Source organism: Sphaerodactylus townsendi, linkage group LG09 (assembly GCF_021028975.2).
Source record: "Sphaerodactylus townsendi isolate TG3544 linkage group LG09, MPM_Stown_v2.3, whole genome shotgun sequence".
Lineage (NCBI taxonomy): Eukaryota > Metazoa > Chordata > Lepidosauria > Squamata > Sphaerodactylidae > Sphaerodactylus > Sphaerodactylus townsendi.
This window is the reverse complement of record NC_059433.1, coordinates 51881003-51908649: the sequence shown is the minus strand read 5'-3', so window position 1 is coordinate 51908649 and position 27647 is coordinate 51881003. Positions and strand designations below refer to the sequence as shown.

At 40.3% G+C, this 27647-nt stretch overlaps 1 protein-coding gene across 1 annotated transcript in view; it reads left to right on the top strand.

Moving 5' to 3' along the window:
* Positions 1-27381, top strand: part of LOC125439339 (ethanolaminephosphotransferase 1-like) — a 44963-nt gene extending 17582 nt beyond the window's left edge. Inside the window, exons 3-10 of the mRNA XM_048508401.1 lie at positions 5234-5342; positions 7183-7257; positions 9156-9424; positions 12857-12965; positions 20405-20453; positions 21140-21320; positions 24823-25005; positions 26710-27381. Coding sequence (XP_048364358.1) covers positions 5234-5342; positions 7183-7257; positions 9156-9424; positions 12857-12965; positions 20405-20453; positions 21140-21320; positions 24823-25005; positions 26710-26772 — 1038 coding nt within the window. The 3' untranslated portion in view covers positions 26773-27381. The remainder of the gene's footprint in view (positions 1-5233; positions 5343-7182; positions 7258-9155; positions 9425-12856; positions 12966-20404; positions 20454-21139; positions 21321-24822; positions 25006-26709) is intronic.
* Positions 27382-27647: the final 266 nt, after the last annotated feature.

Below are 27647 nucleotides of genomic sequence, written 5' to 3'. Positions count from 1 at the left end.
TCTCCACTTCTGCTCTAAGCATCTGCTGAACCATTTCATAATTTCAGAGCCCTTCAGGGGTTAGGCGGTCTATAAGACTGATAAATAAATAAAAATAAAATAATCTGCAGCTCTTCAATAAACCAAGGGGCATTTCAGAATCCATGGTCATCTCGCATTCCTCAGGTCAACCAGGGCTGTAACAAGAGCACCAACTATGCTGAATGGAAAATCCCAAGATATGTCAGGAATACTCTAGATCCATCAGCCTCTTGGCATGGATCAGCCTAGATTAGGAGAACAGACATGGGAAGATGCAGGATGGGGAAAATGAAATGGGGGATTTTCATCCCTCTTTGTGTTATGATAAAATTTATAAATTCATGAAGTTCCCTTATGCTAGTCTAGTGTATTAATTTGAAGACCTTCCCTAAGGTCACTAGTTCATATAGGCAGTTTAGTTAGATAAGAGTACTTTCCTGAACTTTTTGGAGTTGCCTCTTAGATTAAAGTTGTTGGAACTACTCTTCATTCTTTTGGTTATTGTTTTGGCACCCAGAAACATTATACTTTATATATTGTGAGACCCCAGAAACTATAGGGATTTTTACCTGAACATCGTGTCTGCAATACAGAGTCTCTGGTTTGCACATTATGAGTGTCTCAAACAAAACAGGATGCTTTCCCGTTCCTTGGTAACAGCAGGAGAACGTGTTTGCAAAGAGGAAAGAAGAAAAGAGAATTTTAAGCCTTGTCCTTGTATGCAAAATTTTGATTTTTGGTTAAAGACATTGTTCAGTACTACTGTTTTTAAAAGCACATACAAAGCATTTAAAAGCTTAGAATGCAAAGAATTTGGAGGGTTTTTTATACACCAGTATTTCAGCTAGCTGTTCAAATCTTGATAAAAATGACATTATCTTTCAACACACTCTTTATCTAGGGCTGGAAGATATTGAAAACCATTGTGTGTATAATTTGTTTTTCTTGTAAAATACGATAAGTAAGTTGTGTCTGCTCTCTTGGAAGTATTTGCTCTAAGGAGCACGATTTTCCTTAAGAAGATGAAAATAAAAACCACTACCATGATCACAGAAGAACAAATTAAAATCTCAGATGTGCAAAAGTATTTGAAAGGTTTTTTTTTTACAAAAATATAATTGCTTTCTCTGAGATTTACGGTTGTTGGAGAAAAACCATAGTCAATAACACTCAAAATAAAATTGAACATTTGTATTGATCTTGGGGGAAGTAATAGCACATAAGTGCATCAGAGTGTGATAGTAATACTGAAAAAATGCTTGCATATTGCCTATAGGTTTATATTTTTCTTATTCAGAATATCAGTTTAATAAAGACTGTTATATTGAGGTTATGGATTCACACTGTTACCTATAAACTTCCTTATTGTTACCTATAAACTTCCTTATTGACCTTTTAAATGACCTGCATATTCCTTGTCACAGTGACATGGAAAATATTTATGTCCTCATCCTGTAATAAATCTTGTACCATTAATTCTTTTAAAGAACATTTAGAGAATACAGCAGGGGAGGGGGCTTCTCTGCATGTTTTCCCCCCTCTGGTTCTGCCCCCATATTACTTCAGTTTATCAGTTCCATATGCATTTATGTCCCTTTAGTTTTCACTTCGTTTCCACCCCTCGCTCAATTTTTTTCTGATTCTTTTGAGACTGCTTACATCAATCTTTTTAAGACAACAATTTGAGTCCCCTTTTTTCTCATGTGTAAATGTTTTCATTGGTTGTCTTTATCCCACCCACTCCCAGCCCACTTTGATGACTGGACTGTAGTCATCATCAAACTGCTTCCCCATGGTTGGTTTTATTTTGTTTTCTATTTATTAACAGTATATTGCTAGAAACCATCAAAACAACAGGTTCTCTGCATTCACAACTTTCATTTTTTTAAAGTACGTTTTTAGCCCTTTCCCTTGGTGTGATATGCCTTTTCTCTTATATCTCTCGACAGGTATGAAAAGCTATGAATGAAAGCTAAGAATTTAAAAAACTTGCTAAGCCTACTGTTACAACCCTTAGCGATATATCAGTATTGTAATGCCTTAAAAAGGGGGGGGGATTCTGTGATGACATCACCAACGACAATAGCATTCTGCCTTCAAAATGCAAATTTTTAAAGGCATGTGCAGAAGAACATAAACTGACTCCACAGCTGTGAAAATGCAGAGGGAGGGCAAACATGTGAACCAATTCCCAAATGGATTCCAGCGCTTATTGATCAACAGCCAAGAAAAACAGAAATTAAGCATGTAAAAATCTCCAGAGAGAAATGCTGATACTGTCACAAAAGCAATAGGCCATTTTAGCACATTTCTCTGAAGCTTTTTTTCCCAATTTTCCTTCAATGCAGGAAAAATATTGCTGTCTGAAATGAATTTACATTGAAGTAAGACATTTGTATGCTACATTTTGTAAACACTGGGTAGCCATCCTTTCCTTGTATGTGAATGACTAAGATCTGGCATGACATACTTCTGAATGTTCAATATTGCTATATTTTTATACTAAAAATCCAGACTGTTAGGCACCAAATTCTCAGAAGATTTTTAAAACATGGAAAATTGCTATCACGATTCTGTCAATGAAATCTGAGATCTATTTAACATTGCAAATTTTATTTTTCTCCTCAGGTGACAACATTACTATGTAGTCTTTAGGCTCATTCTCATGTCTGTTGCTTCCTAATTACTCATGACTGGTTTTGACATAGCTGTTTTGAACAAGTTGTGTAAAATGAGAGAAAGAAAATATGCTGTTTCCTTCCTCCAGCTTTCCATATCTATATTTTCTGATCTCTCTTGAGTTCTTGCTTCTGTCCTCATCCTGATCTGTTGTGAGGATACAACGGAGTAATGACAGCAGATTATTAACAGTATTAGTCAACTTTGAGAGGATAGTAGATTATGCCAACAGCTTGGGTAAAGCACTTCTGTTACAAATATATACTATTTCAGGACAGGAAATAAATATATCATATGCAAATAAATGGAGAAACAACTGAATTTGGAAATAGCAGAGAAAGAGTTCAGAGGCGTAGCTGGGCCAAACTGCGCCCGGTGCGCATTCCACATTTTCCGCCCCCTATGCCCCCCGCGGCTAAGGGGCCTCCTGGGAACTGTAGTTCCTCAGGCCGTTTTTACTGAGAACAAGGCCTTTTGAAGCCTGAAAAAGTTCTGAAAAGGGAACTAAGGTAAATATGGGAAGGGGGGTGCGCGGGGGTGCTGCAGGGGGAAGGGAGAGGGGCCTGGGGCGATTTTTTCACCTCAGGCGTGCGCCCGGTGCACGACACACACACCCTGCCCCCTTGTGGCTTTGCCACTGGAAGAGTTACTGTCAGGTTGGTCAAGTGTCCCTGGTAAAGTGTCTATATATGATATGTAGAAGATATGCCTAAATCTAGCAGATTTTTGCCAGTAAGGGATACAGTATATTTTCCCGCAGGCTTCAGACTGAGAAGGAAGGAGACTTCCTTCAGCCTTTTTCTTCATCTTTCTCCTAACCCTGCTTCGTTCAGCTGGTGTATCCTCTTCAGCTGTCTTCCTCTTGCCTTATGAAGGCACTGTGCTGTCCTGGGGCCAGCCTATTTGGAGACTTCATCCCTGTGGACCGCACTCATGCGATCTGAGCAATTATTGTGGGAAGTGCTGCCAACGCCACATCCTAATTGTGCCTCATCCCCTTGTGTCCTCATTCCTGGCTCAAGAGGTTGTTAGACCCTGGGCTGTAAAAGGGTCAGTCCCAGTCAAGCAGTGGCATAGGGGGCTTTGCCTTAAAGGTGCCACATGTGTTGCTGATTTGATATATGGATGCTGAGAATGGGTCTTTCAGAGTACTTAACGGAATATAAGAAAAAAACTTATTTAAATTGTTCAGTTGTTGGCATTGAATCCAAAGTATGATCAAACATATATGCAATTCAGGTAATGGATTGTGTGGAAAGGATGTCAAGAAGCAGGTAAATATTTGCCTGTTTGATAGACAGGTTTTAAAGTGAAAACGTTTGAAAAATCATTCATGTTAATATTTACAAAATAACTGTGAATCAAACTTTGACTCAGTGACCATGCTATTTGGCTAAACATATAGTTTCAAATGTATTAATGACTGTCAACTTGTCATTATACAACTATGGAAGAATTCCAATTCTGTAATTAAGCAGGAGATACATTAAACATGCTTTTGTATAGCCTACAAGTTCCTTGACATTGTTTCAAAGAGAGCTTCTTGCGCTGGATTGTCGAACATTCAAATTGCTTTCTCACATTCAGAACTTGTGTTGGCATTAGTCACAAAATATTCAGTAGTTAATTTTTCAAGGAAGCTGTTCTGGAGTAATTATAAACATTAAATTTAAAATTGAGGAAATATTATTTGATGACTGATCAGGAAGATACATGCATTTGGAGAGTAAAAGCACTGGTAAGCCAAAATATTTACATTTCTATAGCTTTAGAAGAAGAGGAGGAGTTTGGATTTATGCCCTTCTTTTCTGTCATTTAAGGATTCTTTTTCTACACATGTCACCTAGAACATTTTCAGAACCTTTTTGACACCCCCCTTTACCAGCAAGTTTGTCTGCACTCGCCTTCAAACATTTCATGGCTACTGCGAGGGTTTGTTTGGTTTTTTCCTTGTTCATTGAATTGATGCTTTATTGATTCAGCCAAACAGAAAAAAATAACATGAAATTATGAAAATAAAGAGACGAAGGGGAAAGGGGAGAAGTCAGGGGCATGAAAAATGGCCAAATGGGAAGTTGGCCAATAGCACAGAGGAATGGAAAACATCAGCAAGAAAGATAAAACATTTTAAATACAGCCACACTGTGAGGAAAGCTGGCTCCAAAACGTTTCAGTGAAAAGAAACACTGTAAAAGGGTTTTTAAAAAAGACAGAGAAAATGTGTTTTACAAATGTTTCCAAACCCAAATGGGGAAAAACAATGCATAACTTCACAGACAAATGTTTCATTTCCAACCTGGAAATGTCATACAAATCCTGTGTGGATAAGACCAGAGTCTCAAACCTGCTATTCAGTCTTCCTTATCTCCCTGTTCTCTGCTGCACCTAAAGTTACCACACTGTGGTGCTGCAGTCTTTTTATAATTTCTGCTGTATAAATTATGAAAACTTCCTATGACACATTAACTGTTTGCAGGTCAACATATTTTAGTTCTCAAATGTATTCTCTCTCTGTCTCTTTTACATTATACAGATAGTGCCTTTGTGGATTGCTCCCAATCTTTTAACCCTGACAGGATTTTTGATGATTTTGAGTCACTGGTTCATATTAGCTGTTTATGACTGGGACTACACTGCATCAGGTAACACTTGGCTTTTTACATCTTAATTGTTGTGCTAACATAGCATAACGTAGCTGGCAGGGGATGGGATGCTCTCAAGCTTTTCAGATTTGTGATCCAAAGGCTTTTGTTCTGTGTGAGTGTTGTATTTGGAGATAACTCTAGGTGCTTGAGGATACTTCTCAGTGCCAAAACTCCACACACAGAGACATACATCCACAGTTCACTAGGAGGCAGGGGCGAATCTAGGCAAACTGGAGCCCGGGGACAAAATCTGAGTTTGGTGCCCCCCAACCCCCACCCCAGGTATGGACGACCACCCTCCCCCACAACGACCAAACAATGATTTTTTGCACCAGCTCACAAAACACCTCCCACCACCAGCAAAACATACATGGCTTTATCCCCACCAACTCTCTTTCCTAATTGTGTCCTCACACCAACCCTATGAGGTAGGTTGTTAGCCTCAGAAAGAGCTCCAAGCCAGTGCAAGTGGGAATTAACTTTTAAGCATGTAAATCTCTCACAAGTCACCCCCCATCTGAAGGTTTACCAAGCAAACATCAGCATCATCTCTCACAAATCACCTCCAAAACATACATGGCTCTCTCCCCACCTCCAAAACATACATGGCTCTCTCCCCACCACTTTCCTAATTGTGTCCTCACACCAACCCTGTGAGGTAGGCTGCTAGCCTGAGAAACAGCTCCAAGCCAGTGCAAGGGGAATTAACTTTTAAGCATGTAAATCTCTCACAAGTCACCCCCCATCTGAAGGTTCACCAAACAAACATCAGCATCATCTTCAGTTCTGCTGCTGCTTCTGGGCTCCCTGCTCAGCTTGCCTTTTCCTGTGCCTGCTGGCGCCCGGCTGCCGGCTTCTGAGTAATGCCACACTTAATTTAAGGCGAATAAGGCATGCTGGGTTAGAGGGAGGGGAGGCGGAGCTCCCCAGTCCTGCTCCTGGAAGCCCAGTGGGACTTCTCCCCCGCCCCCTGGACACTCCAGGCCACCGTACAGAGTGGGCGGGGCTACGATAGGCACTGGGAGCAGTCCGCTGCTTCAGTGCCTGCTTTCTAGGGCTTGCTCAATCCCTCGCTATGTAGGAGGATGTTTTGGCGCCCCCCATGTGACCTCAATCGATGCGCCCGGGGACAAGGGGTACCCCATGTCCCTAGGCAGGAACGCCAGTGCTAGGAGGTAAGTTGGTTAGATGTATGTTAAGCCTTAATATGATCTGCTCTCCTGCCTGTATGAGAAGTGACATTTAGAGCTAGTGGTGAGAACTCTCAACTACAGATGGATTGTGGGTTTTCCTTTTTGAGAGCTATGCACACTGTGACTAGAACATAGCTCCCAAAGGGGATGGGGGGAGGGGCAGGAAGCCCAGCAGTCTTCTCCATTCATCCCTAGTGACTTTACCTCATATTCCATTGTTTTAAAAAGTCACTCCCTTCACATAGTATGTCAGGGAGAAAGCTAGGCTAAATGTTTTCTATTCCGTTTTTTTATACAGAGGGACTTCTGAATGGGGGAGCATTCATATGAACCCCACCCCCTTTTATAGTAAGAAATGGTCCTACACCTCCTTAGTGAGTATGAGATCTGCCGCACAATGTAGATGTGAGTTTTACAAACTCTGAAATGTAATAAATGGCAGAACATATATCTTAACTTCAAAACAGATAGATAAATTGTAATCCGTTCTTTATATTTACATACAGGTTTTAATATAGGTGTCTTAAATGTGGTATCAGAAATAATATTAATATCTGAATTATTTAAGGATATGCTAATGTCTGAACACTTGTTTTATACACATTTCTGTTGCTAAACTGTTATTTTCATTTTCTTTCGTGCAGGATCCAGTCCTGGGTTGATTCCAACATGGGTTTGGGGGTTTGGTGCTTTTGCCTGCTTTTTGGCTTACACTTTAGGTAAAGTATGCTGAGAAACCTTGCATAGCTAAGCCTGTAGATATTTCTAAGCCTGTAGATATTTCTATTTAAGCTCTGTACACGTGTAACACTATCTGAGAGTAAAGGCTTAGACAAGGCCTGAGAGTTTAATCAGTGTTCTGAAAGATTATTGGGGAACCAATGCATGTATTTTAACCAGAGTTACCAATGGACAAATGTAACATGGAGAGCACAGAAATTTATTTATTATAATAGAGAAATGTATTAGGAGAGGAACTGCATGCTTGTTCAGCCTGATACCTTCAGAGTAATATTACATCTGTATTGAGCTCAGCAGTTAAATGATCTTTTGCAGTTCATAGAGACACAAATAGAACAGGACTTGAGAGGTAATTGTGGGCAGGATTTCTAGAAAAGTTCTGCCCAAAAGGTCTGGGCAGAATTCAAGGCAAGACAAAGTATAACAAACAGCCACTAGTTTGGGGGGTGGGGAGGGCTGGGAGAGCCAATGTGATGCACAACCAAGGAGCTACATACCTGAACCATGGTTCAGCTTTAATGAAAAAGTTAAATTAGAGCCTATACTAGCAGTTCTCAACCTGTGGGTCGCGACCCCTTTGGGGGTCGAACGACCCTTTCACAGGGGTCGCCTAAGACTCTCTGCATCAGTGTTCTGCATCTGTAAAATGGATGAATGTTAGGTTGGGGGTCACCACAACATGAGGAACTTTTTTTAAAGTGTCATGGCATTAGGAAGGTTGAGAACCACTGGCCTATACGTTAATTCACACACAAGCGTTGGAAATAAAAATCTCCAGACAAATGATTGGTCTAATGAAATCAAACTTTATATTTGCAAACACAAAGTTTGGGGGAAACACACACACGTACACACACACACACACACACACACACACACACACACACACACACACGCCCCCAGAGTAAAACAAATAAAGTTACTTTATAATACCCCATACTGCCCCTCCTTCTGCATTATAACAGTGATAGATTTTGATTGGCAGTTTATAATTTAGGCAAATACTAAACATTTGATTGGACTGTCTTAACACAAAGAACCAACAGATATTGTAAAATAGACATTGCTACTTGGCTAACTTTTATAAGTTAAATCAAACATATACTAATTTGTCTTATAAAATAGAACAAATATAATTAATACAAGCATAATTCTGACAATTCCACACAAGTAACAAAAGAATCAAAGGCAGAAATCAGAGAAGGGATCCCCAAGATGGTGCCCAGGGGCACCATAACACCTGCCAGCATGTTTTCTGGTGCCTGCCAAGTGTTTTTAGGAAGTGGGTGTGGCCATATAGGGCTTTTGACCAGCAAGAATTCTGATTAATTATTGGATATTTGATTGACTGTACAGATTTTTCCAAATGTTGCTTTGGAAGCTGCTGCCCAAAAAGGACAAGGATCGACACAGTGTAGATGTATTACTGACGTTAAGCTGTGGCAATCATTTTGTGGCTGGCTGCGCCTCCTGCGGTAGCCAATATGTGACAGCCATTTTGTTGTGGCAACCCACTATGTTGTATTAGAATTCCAAATGTTCCCACAGGCTGGTTGGGGACTCCTGGCCTAGGGAATATAGAGGCCCTACAGCTTGGTACAAATCCACTTGTAGGTTCTCTGTTAAATATAAAATATAGGCATGTGCCTATTACGTATACATGCACAGTTCCTTTATCAGCTTTGGCAAGACTGAAGAATTCAAAAGAAATCTTCTGAGCTTCTGGCCTCCATGAGAATTGAGAGTAGTTTGAAAGCATGTACCCCAGATTTAATTCAGACAGCAAATTAGATACCCAAAATGTTAAACATCTCACTAACTTTTGTCATTTGCCTTAATAACTAGATTCTTTAGATTATTTCTTGTTTCTTTATAGATTCCATAGATGGAAAGCATGCTCGAAGGACTCAGTCCAGTACCCCCCTGGGAGAGCTGTTTGACCATGGCCTAGACAGTTGGGCTACCTCAGTTTTACCCCTTTCATTTTTTTCAATCTGCTCCCGTGATAATGGAAAAAGTGGAGTTCCTGTGTCGACCATGTATTTATCGTTAATTGTTCTGTTACTAAATTTTATGTTTTCACACTGGGAAAAATATAACACAGGAGTTCTTTTTCTTCCTTGGGGATATGATATAAGCCAAGTAGTAAGTATTTACTGTTTTATTTAATTAAAATTTTTAATAAAACAGAGTATTGGAACTGGATAACCAGTATTTGGGGGGGGGGGCAAGTATATTTTGCTGAGATGTCAAATGATCACTAATGTTTATTAGAAATTTTGAATAAATACTTTTTCACTAGATAAAAATAAGGCATATTCATACAAATAATTAACAATAAAAGCCCCCTTTCTTGCAGAAGAAAGCAAGAGAGAACCAACAAGAACAAGGAGGAGGCACTTCATTTTCCTCTCCCTTGGTATTTTGTTCTTCGCTTTCCTGAAAGCCCCTATAGCCTCTCCCTTTTTCTTCTCCTTTTCAGACAACCTACATTTATTTTCCCTTTTGACTTTAATTTTCCCTCTTCCCCCATCATAGAATCATGGGCCGTTTCCGCACGGCCCCCCAGGCGCCCCCACGCCGGCAAGAATTCTGCCGGCGTGGGGGCTGAGGCCGTTCGCACGCAACCAGGGGTCGGAGGACAGTGAGGGAGGGGCTTCGGAGGCCAGCAGGCCGACGATGGGGACAAGATGAGTGGGAAAGGGAAGGGAAACAGCATGTTCCTGGCGGTGCCGTTCGCACCGCGCCGGCAGGAACATGCTGTTGGGGCAAAAACAACCCTTTAAAGGGTTGTTTTTTGGGGCGGCCTGACGCCGCCCTGGGGGAGGGGGAGTGAAGCCAGGTCAGCGCTGCTGCGTTGCAGCAGCGCCGCCTGTGCGAATGGCTCCCTGGGAACGGCGTTTTTGCCGTCCCCAGGGCGCCATAAAAGGGCCATGCGGAAACGGCCATGGAGTTCGAAGAGACCACAAGGACCATCAAGTCCAACCCTCTGCAATGGGGTTCCCCAGCAGCCTCTACTAAGGAAACATATAGCCCAGTTCTGTTCTGTCAGCAACTGGGCCAAGCCTACTTGCATGGCAGGGAGCCCTCAACGACTTGTGAAGGGGCATCTCACTTTCCCCTGCTCCCTCGTCTCACACTATATCTCTCCCCCTCCCTCCCCCCCGCTGGCAACCCCTATATCCTCCCCCTTTCCCCTGCATCATTCTCTCCTTTTTAGCCCTTTACCAACCTTTTATCTGTCTCCCATCTTCAGCAGAGTTTATTATTTTCTTCATTTATACCTCACCTTTCTCCAAAGTGTGGACCAAAGCATCTTACATTATTCTTCTCTTTTTTTAATCCTCACAATAGCCCTAGGGGATAGGTTAGGCTGGCTCAGAATCGCCTACTGAGCTTCCATAGCAAGATGGGATTCAAAACTGGATCTCCCAGATCCTATTCTGAAGCTCTAATCACTACACTATATGGCTTTCATAGGTTGGCTGCTGTTGATCAGCAGGGAAAGGTGAAGAAAAGGGGAGTTGCCAGTAGACAGGAAATAGGAAAGTGTGAGGAGGAGAATACAACAGTAAGTGAGGTGCCCTCCAAAATTTTTTGGAAGTTCCCCACTTTGTAACTGGGCCCAGCCTAGGAGTAAATACTGGATCATAGTTTTCCTGGATAGAAGCCACTAGGGAGGAAAAACTGATGAGGCCAAATAAAAGTAGATTGGCTGGTTGGTGGGAAAAAAGGAAATGGAAAAGGAGGAGAGACTATGTGGGCTTTCAAGGAATGAAAAAAGGAAACAGTAGGGGAGGGGGTAATGCTCCCACAATTTCTTGTAGCCTCCCACTTGTCCTGTTCTAACATCTAAAAATTATAATAGCACTACAATGTTTACTGTCAAATATTAGGTGCCTAAAGGGGTGCCAATGTGCATTTAATATGCCACATAAACAGTGTATTTTCTATTCTTGATTCTTGTGCAACAAGTTTTCTCCTTCCTTCGATTTGCAGTAGTGGCTGATGTAGCACATAGAGGCGTTGGTAGTGTCGTTAACCACTGATTTCAGATCACTTGCACTATTAATTTGATACTTTGTAACTCTTGAACCAGAACTAGATGTTAAAAATGCTACTACAAACATCAACAGCCATGTGGTTTCTCCTTAATTTTTCCCATATTAGGAGAAAACACACAAGCTATTATTGGGATGGATCCTGCCCCTACCCTACCACTCAATAGGGCAATGTTTGAAGTTTTCCTCCATCTTACAAGAGCTACTAAACTGAGTGAAGACTGGAGGAAGGCTCTGTGGTGGATTGTGAGATCTATTCCACTGAGCTGAATTTCCCCATCACTGCAAATGGCAGTTAGTTAAGAGGATCAGGAATGGAGAAACTTGGAGTTCAGTAATGTCACATTATGCATTTCACGAGATGTTGTGGTGGGTGAGAAAAGGAAAGAGATATAGGGCTGTTGCTTTCAATAGCATCTGTGCATTTCCAGAAACATCTAATATCAGATTTCCAATAAAAGCAGTTTAGCCTTCCATGGGAATTTAGACTGACAGATATTCTTAAACCATCACACATGATCCTTAACTTTTAGTCAATCAAGGCTATCTAAAATTATATAGGATTGATTTTAAAAGCTTTAATTCAACCACTTGCTTTTAGAAAATTACAAAACAAGTTTAAGTGACTTTAGTAGTTGGCAAGAATATACTTTTAAAAATTGGCAGTCTACCACTGTACACTTTGGAAGTGTTATACAAATTTAGGCAGAACCATATGGTGCAGACACATGCATGTATATTGACTAAGGGGATATTTTTAAACCACAGGGAAAAGCGTTCAGTAGTGTGTTTTTTGATGTTTGCAGGCTATAATGTATTGGTGAAATAGGTCATTAATTTTAAAAATCACGTGAAATCAGTGTTCTGTACCAAAGTTTCAGTTCTAATTGAGGCCTAAAAATAACTTGTCTTCTGTGATCACAAACATAACTGCCTTTGCATTGTTTTCGTGGTATAACTGGAGACACCCAGTCCCAAACATGCAGAAGCAACATTTTAGATCAGAAAAGGATGAATTGGCTGTTTCTTCTTTATGGTTAATTAAAATTGTATGATTCCCCTTTGATTTCCCCTATCTGAAAATGGCATTTTCTTACCCAAAAAACCTTAATAAAAGGGTGACATAGTCTTTCCCCCCATATCATTGTTTAAAAAGACTTTGATAGCAGCCATCCTTTTTATCAAGCCACTCTTTTAGTACCTCTTTTAGTGCCTCTTTTTCAGGCACTTTGGGTAGTCCTTCCTAATTACATTGACTCCCTGAGCTTGAACACATTTATTAGGTATTGACTCATTTATTTCAGTGCAGCATATTTTCAAATACATATGTTCAGGATCTCAGCCCTAAATTCTCACTGTACATGTTTGTGTGCTCATCCAGGCCTTTTCACAGAGGGAAGAGTGGATAAGTGTCCTATAATTTTCACACATCTTTATGTGAGAATAGAACCAGACTTTATAGTTTGAAATTTTATTTTACAGATAAAATGAATGATATTTTTTCTTTTCCCATTAGGTTACGGTTGGTATGTATTTGCTGACTGCTGCTTTTGGAGTAGAAGTTTGGCATAGGCCTTTCATATTTGGTTATTATCTGACAGAGATATTACTAGTGCTTCTTTTAGGTAAGGAACTGTTAAAACCTATGCTATTGTGTATTTTAATACAGTGGTTTGTATTCAGCCAATCAGTTCTGAAATTTAAAGGTGGTTAAGTTTCCAAAAGAGAGCGCAGCAATATTCACTGATTCTCCTCTCCTGATGCAGCTCATTGAGCCTCCTGAAATTTTGTCCCTTGGGACCACTGGACCCTCAGAACAGCGCAGGCACAAAGGGAAGTCTGCAGGCGGATAGCATTGCTCTTGCCATGAAGTAGGATGGCAACATGGATGGCTGCTCAATGTGTCTAACCATCTTCCCCTACAATATCCATTTCTTCAGCCATTTATGTGTGCACTACTTACCCCATGACCGTTGGCTTCACAATGGGTTTCCCCCATGGTTTTTTGCTTAGCCAGGGATTCTCCTGGTGCAAAGTGGCTGTAGCTGAGCCGCCATTTTGTCCGACAACCACTTCTTTGTCCTTTCCGTACAACCTCCATCTGAGGAGGTTGCTTACTGCCTTTTTTTTGCAGGGCGGGGGGAGTGCTATCTTAGGTCTAGAATTAATTCACTAGACCACCTAAGTCTTGTGTTGATTTCAAGGGTTTATTGCTCTAGCAATAGACCTTCAGCATGAAAATAAAAAACAAAAACAAAACAGCCCTTTTGATCCTTTTGGAGTGATGACTGGAAGAACAGGAGAAACTGCTAATGTATAAATGTGGGAAGGTGTGGAGGAGCAAGAAAACCCAAAGAAAATGAAATGCATGCTGATTTCTTTCACTTTCCTGGCAAAGGGAGAGGAAAAGTTGCACTTTGAGAATTTTTGGAAATGGTGGAGATTCTCTCATCTGAGAGTACAGTGAGTTCTGAAGAGAGGAAACCCAAAAGGAATATAGCTCAAAGTAAAGATCACAAGTGCATAGATGGCCTTCCTGTACAACAGTAGCTCATGTTAACTGCTGCGTGAGATCCCTTCTTGTTAACCCTCTCTCTCCTTTTTCATTCAGCATCTTGTCCAAAGATTTTAAGAACAATCCTAAGCCTATTTGGGTCTGTTGCATGCCAGGGCCACTGGTGCTCTTTTGCTTTTTTTATTTTTTTTGGTATACTTATTTTATACTCTCAAGTGAGGGACCCTAAGAGGCTTACAGCATTTTGCTCTCTTCCATTTTATCCTCACAACAACCCTGTGGTGGAGGTTAGGCTGAGAGGGTGCGACTGGCCCAAGATCACCCAGCCAGTTTTTTTGTGGCAGGGTGGGAGTTCCAACATGGGTCTCTCAGATCCTAGTCACAAAACTGTAACCACTACACCATGCTGGGTGTGTCATGTTCCAAAAGCTTGCACATTATTGGTTTGAAATGACATTGTGTGATTTGAATGCGAATCGTATTGAAGAAGTGAGCACAGATGCTTGGCAAAACTGAATACTAGCTAGTCCAAATTCAGAAAAGGAATATGAAATGGTTTATATTTATATATGTAGGCGCTATATATATATTAGACATTTCATTTATAGTATGTTAATAGTCCATAACGTTTCTTAAAATTTATCAGATCAAATCAAAACCTTTAATAGCATAACATAATACATAAAATTTATTTATGTTCCAGTTCATAAGGGAGTGGACAGTTCTTCAGGTATTCCGGTCCCAAACCATATAAGGCTTTTAATGACAGCACTAATATCTTGAATTGTGCCCAGAAACAATTAAAAAGGCAGGGTAGCTGAGCCAAGACTGGAGTGATAAGGTCCCTATGACCCATTTCAGTCAACACCCTGGCTGCAGCATTCCACAGCAACTGAAGTTTCCAAACGCTTCTCGCGTGTGGCCCCATGTAGAGCACACTGCAGCAATCTAATCTAGATGTAACCAAGGCAATGCATCACAGTGGCTAGATCTTTGCTGCACAGAAAGGCTGCAGCTTGCTAACCAGTCAAAGCTGGTAAAAGGCATTCAAGGCAACAGCTGTCACTTGCTTATCAAGCAAGTAAGCCTGGATCCAACAGCATATCCAGACTGTGGATCTGTTTCTTTAAGAGGAGTACAACCCCATCCAACATGAGTGATACCTTAAATCCGGGGTCAAATCTTCTGCTTGCCAATAGTACTTGTGAACTGTTGAGATTAACCTTCAGTTAATTAGCCTGCATCCACTCCAATACTTCTTCCTGGCAACAATTCAGGACTTTTATAGCCCCCTAGGATCCTCCACAACCATGTAAATTCCCCTTGCTCCATTTTTGTTTAAAATTAGACAGGTGAACTTTCTTTTGCTGAGAATGGAGGGCTGCCTTTTTTTCCCTGGTGGCTTAACAGCAGCTAAGTGACTTGTACTGGGGAAATGGGGCTGCTGCTTTTCCATGAAATTAAAGACATCAAGAGATTTCAGAATTTACTGATCTTTCACACTGAGAGTTCTCAGATTCTTCTTCACAGATCTCTTACATGACATCTAGTTTGGCCCTCTTGTTTTAAGAACTACACATATGAAAGATTTGCTTCTAATTGCAAACCACCTCCCCCCTCCCCCGCCTTTCTGTGCATCCTGCCTGCTAACCTATAAGACAATATACATTGTACAAATGGGTAGCATGTGACCTGTCGTGGGTCTGCCTCTTTCATCCCTAGCACCTGCCTTTTATTTTATTTTCTTCTCACATAAAAGTTGCTGGTGGGTGGGTTAGCTTCTGCTTCTATCGACTACTCCCATCTGTAGCGTGTGCTTTCAGGGCACTTTTGCACGTTCAGAATAATGCACTTTCAATCCACTTTCACAAATTGCTTGCAAGTGGATTTTGCTATTCCGCACAGTAAAATCCAGCTGCAAAGTATATTGAAAGTGCATTATTCTGCATGTGTGAAAGTGCCCTCAGAGAGTTCAAGCAAAATGTCTGCATTCTTGTCAGGGACAGGCACTGCACCAGAGCAGAAGAGAGAATGGAGTGGCAAGCAAATAGATCCTATTGGTTATATATTTAAGAAAGGTGCCCCCTCCCTTGTCAGTGGAGAACAAGAGAATGATTAGCAGAAAGTTGAAATGCATTTTTTTTCTGGTTGAAAAATGCAGTCTACCATGTTGTTTACCCCCTTCCCTACTGTTCTTTTTTCTCCTTTACCTCATGCAACTATGAAATGCAGAAAAAGTCTCACAATCAGTCATTTATGAATATTATCAAATATTTTAGTGTTTGGATTAATTCTGTTAGAGGTAATTTGGTTCATATTTTTGATTAATTATTTTACAAATGCATAGTCTTGTTAATGGATAGAGCAATTTCTCCTGCACAAATCCCACAGGAATCACTAGTTTCCACAGCTGCTACAGGGTTGTGAACATACAAAAACGATGTCTGCTGAGTTTGTATTTGTCATATTAGTCTTGTAAAACATTGGTTGTCTTAGTATGTTAAATTAGCAACTTATGTGATCACTATGGCTTTGGGAAAAATGAAAACAAAGCAGTACTAAAAGACTTGCACATTTTTGTATTATTATTTCCTAGGTTCCCCACTGGAGCCATTAAATACTAATTGGACATTATTTAGCCACTGGGTGGCATTTATTAGTCACCGCTGAGCATTTTACAGTGATCTTCTATTACTGTGATCAATATTTGGCAGAAAGAGTTCAGTGCAAAGTTTTGTGGATATTTGCACATATTCGAGAAGTATTCTCATGAGGTGCATTTTAACTCAACTGAGGAAGGGAATGATGAAGGTTTTTAAGCTTTCAGGTGTGTAAATTGAGGTTTCTACTAATGTTTAATCATTGAACTGCATCTGGAACAAGTCCTCTCTTACAACTGCTTGACCTATTACATTTTCCTGCAGAGTGAAGTAAACCAGGCAACAAAAAAGCAGACATTTGGTAAAATTTGAAAGACTATTTTCCATCAGGGCATGTTAGGAAGTACTCCAGGTGAAAACAGTTTTTTTCACATGCTAGCATGCTATCTAGAGGGACATGGGATAAAATTTAGAGAGTCGGGTGAACTGCCTAAGGTGGCAACTATTGTGGCTCAGGACATGACAGATGCCTCCATGGACATGACAGAAGCTTCCATAGGCAGTTTGACATATTCCAAAGGGTAAGGAGGGGGACATGCTTTCACTCCTGCTTGGACAAGTGACAGATAAGGACAAAGATAAGGAGAAATAAACAGATGCCAGTTAATCTTCTACTCCAGTTTTGAAGCAGAGGGACTCTCTAGTATGTGACAGGCAGTGGTGGTCCTAGAGGTTCTAGGGCTCCAGGAAGGACTTGACAGGTCCCCAAAGTCACTCCGGCAGCACAGGAGAAGGCCAATCAACTGGAGAGTGGTCAGCCCCCAACATCCTACAGCTGATCACCCCCATCCACCCCCCACACACACACTTGAGTCTCAGGCAGCAGAAAATCAGCAGCAGCAGTAGCGAGAGCTGCAGAGCATGTCTGAGGCAACTGGCTGTTGGGTCGTGGGGGCTCTCAGATGCCCTATGGGTAAGACACCCATTGGGACAAGTGCTGGCAAGAAAACAGGAGAAGGTTTGAGGAGGTCCATGAACATTTTAAAATAAAAATGAGAGGTCTCAGGTTGCTAAAATGTGAGGACTGTTCTAGACAGTACAAGACATTGGTAAATCTGTTCTTTAAGATTGTTTTACACAATTGTTGCCATATTGCAAAAGACATCTTGAAAGCAGTATGGGTGCCAATGATCAAGTGAATGTCTCATGTGACAATTATTTGGCACAATCCATTTTTCCTTATGAGAGCAATTCCTGAAGATTTGCTTGTTCATAAAATGTGAGTAACAAGATGCTTCATTACCCAGAGTACCACTGACCAAAATTAACACGTTGTAATAAAAGGAAAGTCCAGCAATCTGCACCTGCCCCATAGGAAAGAAAATGAGAACTGGAATATCCCTTTCCATTTGTTAAAACACGAAGACATGGTTGTTGTGGTCAGTGTGTTCATCCTGTCCAAAACAGCATTGCATGTAAGGAACAAACTATTGGCAGTTAGCAGCCTTGGACTGCTAATTCTAGTCCAAGCCTCTATACATGTTCCTCTTGGTAGCTTTCATTTTAACAAATCCAGCCTTAACACTGCAGCAGGAAATTTAGATTTAACCTCAAGCATCATTGTTTTGTCTTAGCTCATCTTTAACATGATGCAGATGTTTAACTGCTAGATTATAAGTCAGGTTTTTGTTGCAAAAACCCTTTCTGCTTAATAAAAACCATAAGTTACTGCAGTGCAGATTAACTATAGGCAGTTTTGGGAGAAGTGTACTTAAAAGAATACATGAATCTATTCAACACACTAGAGATGCTTCTTCTAGTAGGATATAATCCAGATGTTATGTATAGGGCAGCTGTTAGCTTTCTTTTAGGAAAGCAGAAAGGGAAATGATGGAGTAATTACAATGTTAAAATAATAAACAACTTGAAAAGTAGCATCTGGAATTTTTCATATTCTCAAGCTTCTTAAAACAAGGACGACCACGTTTGGAATTGTCATATATCCTCCAATACCAGGCTTGCATGTAGACTTGTGGCTAGTTTCAGAGGATAGCCATGTTGGTGTGCAGTAGAACAATGAGATTTGAATCCAGTAGCACCTAGAGACTGCGACTTACAGATGCATTCCAAACAGTTGTCCCAGTAATAGAACCCCCCTAATTGACATGGAGTTTGTATAGAATTTTGAGAGTGTCAGAGTTGTGGTGGAGGATTCTCCTTAGGAGTGAAAAGCCCCACATTTGGGGGCTTCGGACAGAATCTATAACCAACTATGACCACTCTATTATTGAAAATAAGTATTTCCATTAATATACAGTCCAAGATTTTAAGGCTATAAGCTTTTGAAAGGCAAAGCTCCCCTCATCAAATACTTACCAGTCTGACAAGTCTGATGAAGGGAGCTTTGACTTTCAAAAAGCTTATAGCCCAAATATCTTGCTGGTATCTAAGTTGCTCCTGGATTCAGACCTGTGATTGCTCCCTATTTACACTTGCAAACTACTCAGTTGGTATGGAATTATGACTGACTTTTCCACTCTAATTGATTCCTCATCTGTGGGTCAAACTACGTATGCAAGAAATATGTGATCGACTCTTTTTAGGAAGAACAAATGAATAAAAACACAAAAAAAAACCCCTGAAATGCTGTGAAGGGGTTTGCCAACTTGATTGAGGCAGGGAGTGGAGTGAGATGGTAGCTATATTTCTTATCAAAATCACCCCCCTCCATGCTGCTGTACTCCAGTTGGTGGTATGGATACCATACTGGGGCAGACAGCATAAAGTGATTTTGATCAGAAAAAAATAACATGGGTGAAAAGAACTAAACACACTAACTTACAATTGTTCCTCTCAAGTTGGTAGCTCCCAGTAGCTGGATTTAATTATAAGTTATGATATCACATTCCCATAATACTCAGTTTGGACCTGTGCCATTCCTTTACAACTGCAGGTGCCTTTGGGTATGTGTGGTCCAATAAGGTATGTAAGGGACATTATCATGGGTTGCATGCAAAGGGCATGCATTCACACAGGAACATAAGAAAGAGCCTGCTGGATCCGACCAGAGTCCATCCAGTCCAGTGGCCCACCAGATGCCATTGGGAGCTCACATGAAGGATGTGAAAGCAATGGCCTTCTGCTGCTGCTGCTCCTGAGCACTGGTCTGCTAAGGCATTTGCAATCTCAGAACAAGGAGGATCAAGATTGGTAGCCTTCTTCTCAACTTCTCCTCCATAAATCTGTCCAAGCCCCTTTTAAAACTCTCTAGGTTAGTGGCCATCCCACCCCTACTTCCAGGTCATTTATGAATAGGTTAAAGAGCACTGGTCCCAAAATGGAACTTTGGGGGACACCACTCCCTACATCTCTCCATTGTGAGAACATCACTTGAATGTGAAAATCTGTCCAGCTGACCTTTGCAGCAGATTTACATATGACGGCAATCACCACTGTGGAATCAGGAGGGACTTTTCCCCTAGGCCACATTGAACAGGGATCCTGAAGTTTGATTTGTATGAGTGTGAAACAGACTTTTCTCTGTGATACACCTCTGAAGATGCCAGCCACAGACGCAGGTGAAACGTTAGGAACAAAATCCACCAGACCACGGCCACACAGCCCGGAAAACCCACCAGAACCATTTGATTTGTATGTTTGTTTTGCCTTCCTCTGGGCATTCAGGTCACTTGGGGGAGGAGGGGAGTTGTGAATTTCCTGTGTTGTGCATGGAGTTTGATTAGATGACCCTGGAGGTCATTTTCAGCTTTGTGTTTCTATTTGAAGGAGTCTTTTTCCAGCTTTCTCAATTTATAAATAGCTATTTACGTAGCACATACAATGCATTCTGTATGTATTTGGTGAATTTGTGTTTATTTGCTTTGCTTGTACAAAAGCCATATTGAACCATGAACCATGAATTGTACATTTGTACTTTTTCTTTTCCTAGTTTGCTGCATATTTATTTCCATTCCACAGACACTCTACAACATTTACTTGTAAGTAAGCTTGTAATATGGTGTATTCAGAAACAATGAAGTTTCTGCACTAAAACCTAAGGGGATGGGTACGATTTGGCTGAATGGTAGAATGCCTGCTTTGCATACAGAAAGTGCTGGTAAAGACTTTTCTCCACTTGTGATTGTGGAGAACGGCTGCCCATTATGGTAGACCATGCTGAGCTAGCTGGGTCAGTGCTATAACTTGGTGTAAGGCATCTTCATGTATCAATGGCAAGCAATAGTGGGTTTTCTTTCATTTCCAAATGCTGCTGATTAAAATAAAGAGTGGTTCCTCTTCTATCTTCCTTCTACGTTGTCCTTCTCCCACTGAGATGTTATGCATATTTATTCACATTATGTCCTACAGAATCCAGGGGAACTTTCTTACAATGATATGTCCATAAAATTGCAACCTGAGTTATAAATGACGGCTATATCCCAGCTGAAGAGATCTAATTATGGCTACTGTAGGTAGCAACAAAAATCTGCCTATTGCTTGAAAAAATCATCCGATTTAATACAAATTAAAACAATTATTTGTAATTTTGTAGTCAAATAAACTTAAAAAAACACAAGATGAATGGCTAAGACTTGCAATCAGTGCCCTTGGATTTGTGACTGACTATATGGAGTTTCTATAAATGAACGCTTCTCTAGATGAATGCAAATTGCTTCTTTTGTAGAGCCTATGGAAATAAAACATTACTGAAGGATTCTTTGTATGAAGGGCTGCTACCACTGTTGTCACCTATGCTGCTCTTTACACTGCTCACCATCTGGGCATTTTTATCACCCTGTGAAATATTGGTAAAACAAACCAGAATGTTCCTGTGGATGGTTGGAGTTGTGTTCTCAAATGTTACTGTAAGTATACTTGGGTGTTTGGTGGCTGGGAGTTAAAGTCTTTCAAAAACACTTTATAAACATTTAATTCTAATTAATGAAATGAAACTGTATTTCCTTTGTTATAACTCTGCAAAGTCTGCATGGTGCTTCTAGGATGAAAGGACCCCTAAAGAGATTGGATTTCTCATTATTCCCATAGAAACTGAAGAGGACTTTGGTGCTCAGCACTATTCCACCACGATCTGTTTCAATTAGCTGTTTCAAATATGGTATTGTAACAACATTATATTTCATGTAGATAGATAGATAGATATTTATTACGGCCTATATTTCATGTATGAGCACAGAAGGTAAACACAGCACTAAGAATCAGTGCAGTGCTAGTCTGCTAGAGAGATTAACTGGTAAATTATGGCTTAGAGGCACACAGTCCATTTACCATTTTTTAAAAAATCAAGCGAACCAAAGTAGCACTCTCACGTTATACATTGATTTGCAAAAATCACTAAGCGATTTGCAAAAAATTGCAATTTATAGAGGTATACCATCTTTTAGTGTATTTCCTTCAATACTGAGTCACCAATGCTGTGCAAGCTGACCTTGTAAACCTGTTCTAGATGGGCTATTCCCCCGCAAAGGGTTGAACCTGCAGTTGGAGAATGCTCTGCAATTTGGTTTTAATGTTTGATTACATGGGGGCTTATGTGGTACATCAGCTGCATCTTTTCCTAGAAACTGCAGACCTAGTTTCAGTAATTCATGCCCTGGCTTTTAGAATAGCCTAGGTGCCCTGCATTCCTTATGAGAATGCTACTGATTAAAACAAAGTGCTTTTTGAAGCCTCCAAAAATTATAGCTGGTCAAGAATGCAACTGCTGGTTTGTTGATTGACATTAGCTGAAGGTACAGTTCTAGTTTTCAGTCAGTTGTAGTTCTCAATCAATTTGCTTGGTTCCAGATCAATATCAAAGAGATAGGGTTTTAATTTTTAAAAACCCTATTCAACTGAAAGGATACCTCACATCATGATGTCTAAAAGAGGTCTTTTATGGATGTTCCTCCTTTCCAAGGGGTTACAGGGGCCAGAGGCTGGGCCTCTTCCTATTTGGAAGAATGATCAAGGCCTTTCCTTTTAGGTATTATCACCCGTTTTATTGCAGCTAGCTTTTAAAATGCTTTCTGCTACTGTGATCCCCCTCCCGCCCCCTCGGTTTATTATTTGCATGTTTATTCTGTTTTATTGTAAAGTATTTGTGGGGTATTACTGACCAGGAAATAAGTATAAATGAAGTTACTCAGATTTTTTAAAATTGTAATCGCTTCAAAAACTTCGAAAAATGTTCATCATACAAATCCTTCATAAAAACATCTGGCAAAAGCACAATTATTATTATTATTATTACAAATGTTTGAAAGCTGCAGTACCCATGGGCAAATAGGATTCCTAAATTGCATTGTTCTGCTTAAGAATTTAGCTTCTAAAACCAAATATAAAATGTTCATATATTTATTAAGGGTCCAGACATACACACAAATAGCTGGTTTCGCTCACATAGTTTCACTTTGGAACAGATATCCAACCATGCAGTGTGGCTTTATTCTATAAAGGCCAAGATTTATAGCAGAATGATTTCAGCTTGAGTGGATGCTTTTGTTAAGAGTTCAGGCTATATTCCTCAATGAGAAAAACTTACTTTGGAATTTCCTGCTCCTGATATTATCCAGACACATCTGAGCCAATAATGGCAAGATGCCCACAAGAGAAGAAATACAGACACATGTTCCTTGTTAGGCAGCAATTCACTGTGGATATTCAGTAAAAAAATTTCAATGCCAACTTGCAGAAATAATTATAATTGTGTTGGGAAATTACATGACTGAACTATATCTTCATTTACACCATACCTACCCCCACCTTCCACAAATTTCATGAATCCAAGAACTACATTCTTTCTTTCTGCTAGCTCTTTCTCTTCATTTCTCCCATTCAGAGACTGGTTGCCATTTCTTTACCCTCCAATTCTACCAATTTGTCACAATCCTGTGTAGAGCTGAGTGTACTTAAGCCCACCGCTATTAACAGGATTAAATATATTTAAATTTGTAATAGATTGTACTAGTCTTTCATTTTCATTCACTGTCTTAAATGTCCAACAAGTTAGCCAAAACTCATCTGCTCTTGTATAACTTTATTTTTATAGCATCCATTTGCTTAAGAAATGCTTATTATCAGTTATGACATAATAAGAATGCAATCTAAGAAGGAATGACCACTTCGTGTCTATGAGGGGAAAACAGGGAGAAGCATAATAGACAATTTAGGATCTTGCATTCGTCAGTATCAAGTAGCATAGAAAGGAAATGTTACGCAGCACAAAATGTCAGTTATCAACTGGTAGTAATTTTTAATGGAGGAATGCCCAAATTGCCCTAAGATTGCAAGCGCTTTTTGTACATCTTTTCAAAATCCAGGGCTTATTTAAAGGCTTATGTGCCTCATGGTTAAAGGGAAATACAGTCTCAGCATGTCCAAAAGATGGAGGTCAGTAAGGCTGACATTTTTACCTTTAAAGCTCTTCACGATCTGGGACACACATTCCTGGGGCTGTGCCTCAACATGAAAATTGGCTCTGATTATACTATTCGTCAGCTTTTCCTTGGACCAAAGAACTCCTTATTTGCAGGTGCTCAGGGAAGGGGGGGGGGGGATGAAAACTGTTCAGGTTGCTGATGCTTTTTGAGGGTTTTGAATTGTGGTTGGCATGATGTGGTGACTGTATTTCCACATTCTAGATACTAGAATGATGGGAAAACAGAAAGGGGATTGTTGACTAACTTAAGCCGCTCGGCAGATATAAATAGTTCCAACAAATAAGGGAAGGGGACTATCCTCATTGGTGAGGAAGCTAATGCTTCCCATCTTATTGGAGCTGTGAAATAAGTGTTTTACCTTGATACGGCTCTAGTCATGGATACACACATATCTAATTCAGGAAGAAATTGAAATGTATGCAACTCACTGGACATTCAGAAACATATCAATTTCAATGGAGTGGCATCCTCACCCTGTTCCAGTTAGTCATTTATACCCAACTGAATCAGGACTGGATGCCTGTTTCACCAACACATTCAAAAATCACCAGAAGAGAGCACTGGGGTTCAAAATTTGTGGAACCCCCAACATTCTGCTAGCCAAAATACTAGGTTGGATCCCAAGGTTGTCTTACCAGTAACAGCCAGTAGAGGGAGCATTACCCAAATCCCTTTTCCTACTGCATACCCCAACACTGTTCCTGGGGTTCCCATATGCTCCAGAAGCAGCATTTCAATTAGCTTAGTGGGCTGCAACAGCAAGGGGAGGCAGGCAGTTTTTTCTACATCAGCAGAACTCCACTAATGACATTTCAATGTACTCAGAGCGCTATTGCACGATGAATCTGGTGAATGTGGTACTAACCGCATTTCCTAATCTCTTTCTCAATTTGGGGGGGAAAGTTACTTTTCCATTTAATTCCTACAGTGCAGGATGATAATTTGCCAGATGACGAACACAAGATCCGAAGTGCTTCACTGGCTTTTGATCCCATTAGCTGTCATGGTCTGCACGTCAACTTCTGGGCTTCAAGGCAGATTTGAAGAACCAATACTTGCGGGATTCACCATCTTTGTCACAGCTGTTCATGTCCACTATGGAGTTTGTGTGGTAATGCTTTTACAATAATTAGTATTAAAAACAGTTTTCATTCTAAAAACATGGACATCTTCCTAGCCACCACCAAGAAGCCTCCACTTAAGGATTTTTAAAGTGTGTAAAGTGAAAGACCAAACTCTTCCCCAAATTTTTGGCATTTGTAGGTTGTTGTTTGCCGAGAGAAACAGTATATGGTCTGATTTCATTCCTTTCTAGTAACCCAAGTGGCTTGGATCATGTACTCAGTTTGAAAAATGCCCTAACAAATTTGATATCTTTAAGTGACGACGGATATTCTATATCTATATTTGGTTAGTGTGCATGCATATAATTGTTACAAGCAAGCAATATCCTTTAACCACCCTTTAGTTCTTAAAAAATTAATCTACTTAAATCAGATAAAGTATACTTCACAGAATACATTAGTCCAATAAGTACAGGATCAAGGGGATAAAAATATTACAGAGATTTGTTTTTTAGATCTAACCCTATCACAGCCATAATCTGGCATAATTGATTTTATATAACTATTTTATATATGCCATACAAGTCCCCAATTCTTTTGGAAATGAAACTACTACAGGCAAATAGGAATGTATATGAAAATAGCATTCTGTGGTAGTTTGCCAGGCTACTTGTAGATGGATACATTCCAGAATATCTTGGAAAAGTCAGTCTGTGGATCTTTTTTTCATAAATTCAGACATTTTCCTCCTTATTAAGGATTACAGGGGTTTTTTCACAGGTTCCAGGAATTCCAGAATATCATGTTACTTTAAGACCATTTTGAGGCAGCAGGTAATCCAAAGTACTACTGGGTTGGGTCCAGTACAAGGCCATGATGCATAGAATGTCAGTCTTCCTGGCCTTTCTCTCCTCACAGCAGTCATTTCCAACTCTTGGAAAGTTTATTCACAGGGTCACAGGATCCTCACAGGGTGATAGTCACAATGGTTGTGAGGCTGCAGTGGGGAGGGGGTAGCATGCAGAATTATTCCTTTCCATAAGCAGAGCTCTGCTTACACAAGAAGTGGGAAGGAGTGACTTTGCTCTCTCCTCTTTCCTGCTGCAACCAAACCATAAGCTATTATTCCATGCAGGTCCTTCAACCCTGTGAATAAATTTCATAGGACTGGAAAGGCCTGTTGTGAGCAGGGGAAAGCGGAGACGATTGGTGGCTGTCAGTGCCTTCAATAAGCAGATGGCAGGATCTAACCTGCTGTCTTCAGGCTTCCTTCAGCACAAACAGATCATTATTTATACCACCTTACTATGAAGCAGCTGCCTCTTATCACTTCATATAATTTGAAGATGCCTACGAATCCTGTGCACACCCCCTTGAGCTATGTGGAGGAATGGCAAGATTGATTAAACCTGACAATATAAAAATTTTACTTTACAGTAAGAGTTTTTACCCATCAGTTTTTTTAAAAAAATTAGTTCAATATTGCTTTCAGATATTTGATGTGAAATTGCACAGAAAGGCTTTACCACATTCCTCAGAAGGTATCACAGTTATTTATATGGAATTGGTAGGGATAAGGGTCAAAGAACACAGCATCTGACATTTCTAGCATTAACATACTGCAAAAAGGAATTACAATGAGAATACTAGCTTTCATCTAAAATTCCTTCAATTGCATATAATTAGATCATCCTTTTCAGTGTTGATGGTATAATGCCATTTTCTAATCAAGATGTCCTTTTTTTTTAAAGGGGAAGCAGCTTAGCCAACATTTCAATATCTACATCTTTTCCTTGAAGAAGTACACTAAATAAATTTGGAAGCTATTGCATCAATGCCATAAAATGTTTTACTTCTGTATGACAGAAACTTAGTCATGGAGCAGAAACTTCATACTTGAAACAGTGAAGCAGTGATGAAAAGTGAAGCACGAGGCACTGTAATTTAAAAAACTTCATTCAAGTATTTTCTAACACTTCCCCTTTGATCTGATTTACTCAAATACTTGCTATTTTCTTATAATATCTATTTCCATTGTTCTCAACATTCCTGAGATGTCTCAGCTTTTTTTGTTCTTTGTTCTTGCTGACCTAATCTGTATATCTAATTCCCAAGTGTGCCCCCATCTGCAGATACCTAAATCCACAGATAAGAGGACCACTAACCCCCCCCCCCCCAAAAAAAAAACCCATGCTTTTCTACAAACTTGGGAAACCCTCTGGGTCTGCAGAAAAATCCAAATCGCTTCAAAAGAGGGATTTAAATCCCCCCCCCCAAACAGAATGAAGTGTTCTCTATGCATTGGCAGCTACCAGCATTCCCCGCTGGGTCGGCCGGGCCCAGAATAGTTGCCAGCATTCACGCTGGCCCACAGCACAGCAGTGCGTGCCGTGGGGGTAGATGAAAATAAAAAGTCCAGGCCTGAAGCTTTGATGGAAGGGTGGTGGTGGTGGAGATGGGGATGGGGATGGCAGCCTCAGCAGGTGAGCCTGGAGCAACTCAAGGCTCATCTGCCAAGATCAGAATAAGGGGTGGCAGCCTCACTGAGCTTGTTCAGCAATGGGGGAGGGGAGATGTGATTCCCCCCACAAGTTTCACAGTCTCCTACTTGTTCTTTATATATTATGGACATATTTATGGCTACTTATACTTAGTAATAAACTGCTCTACTAAAGAACCAAATTACAAC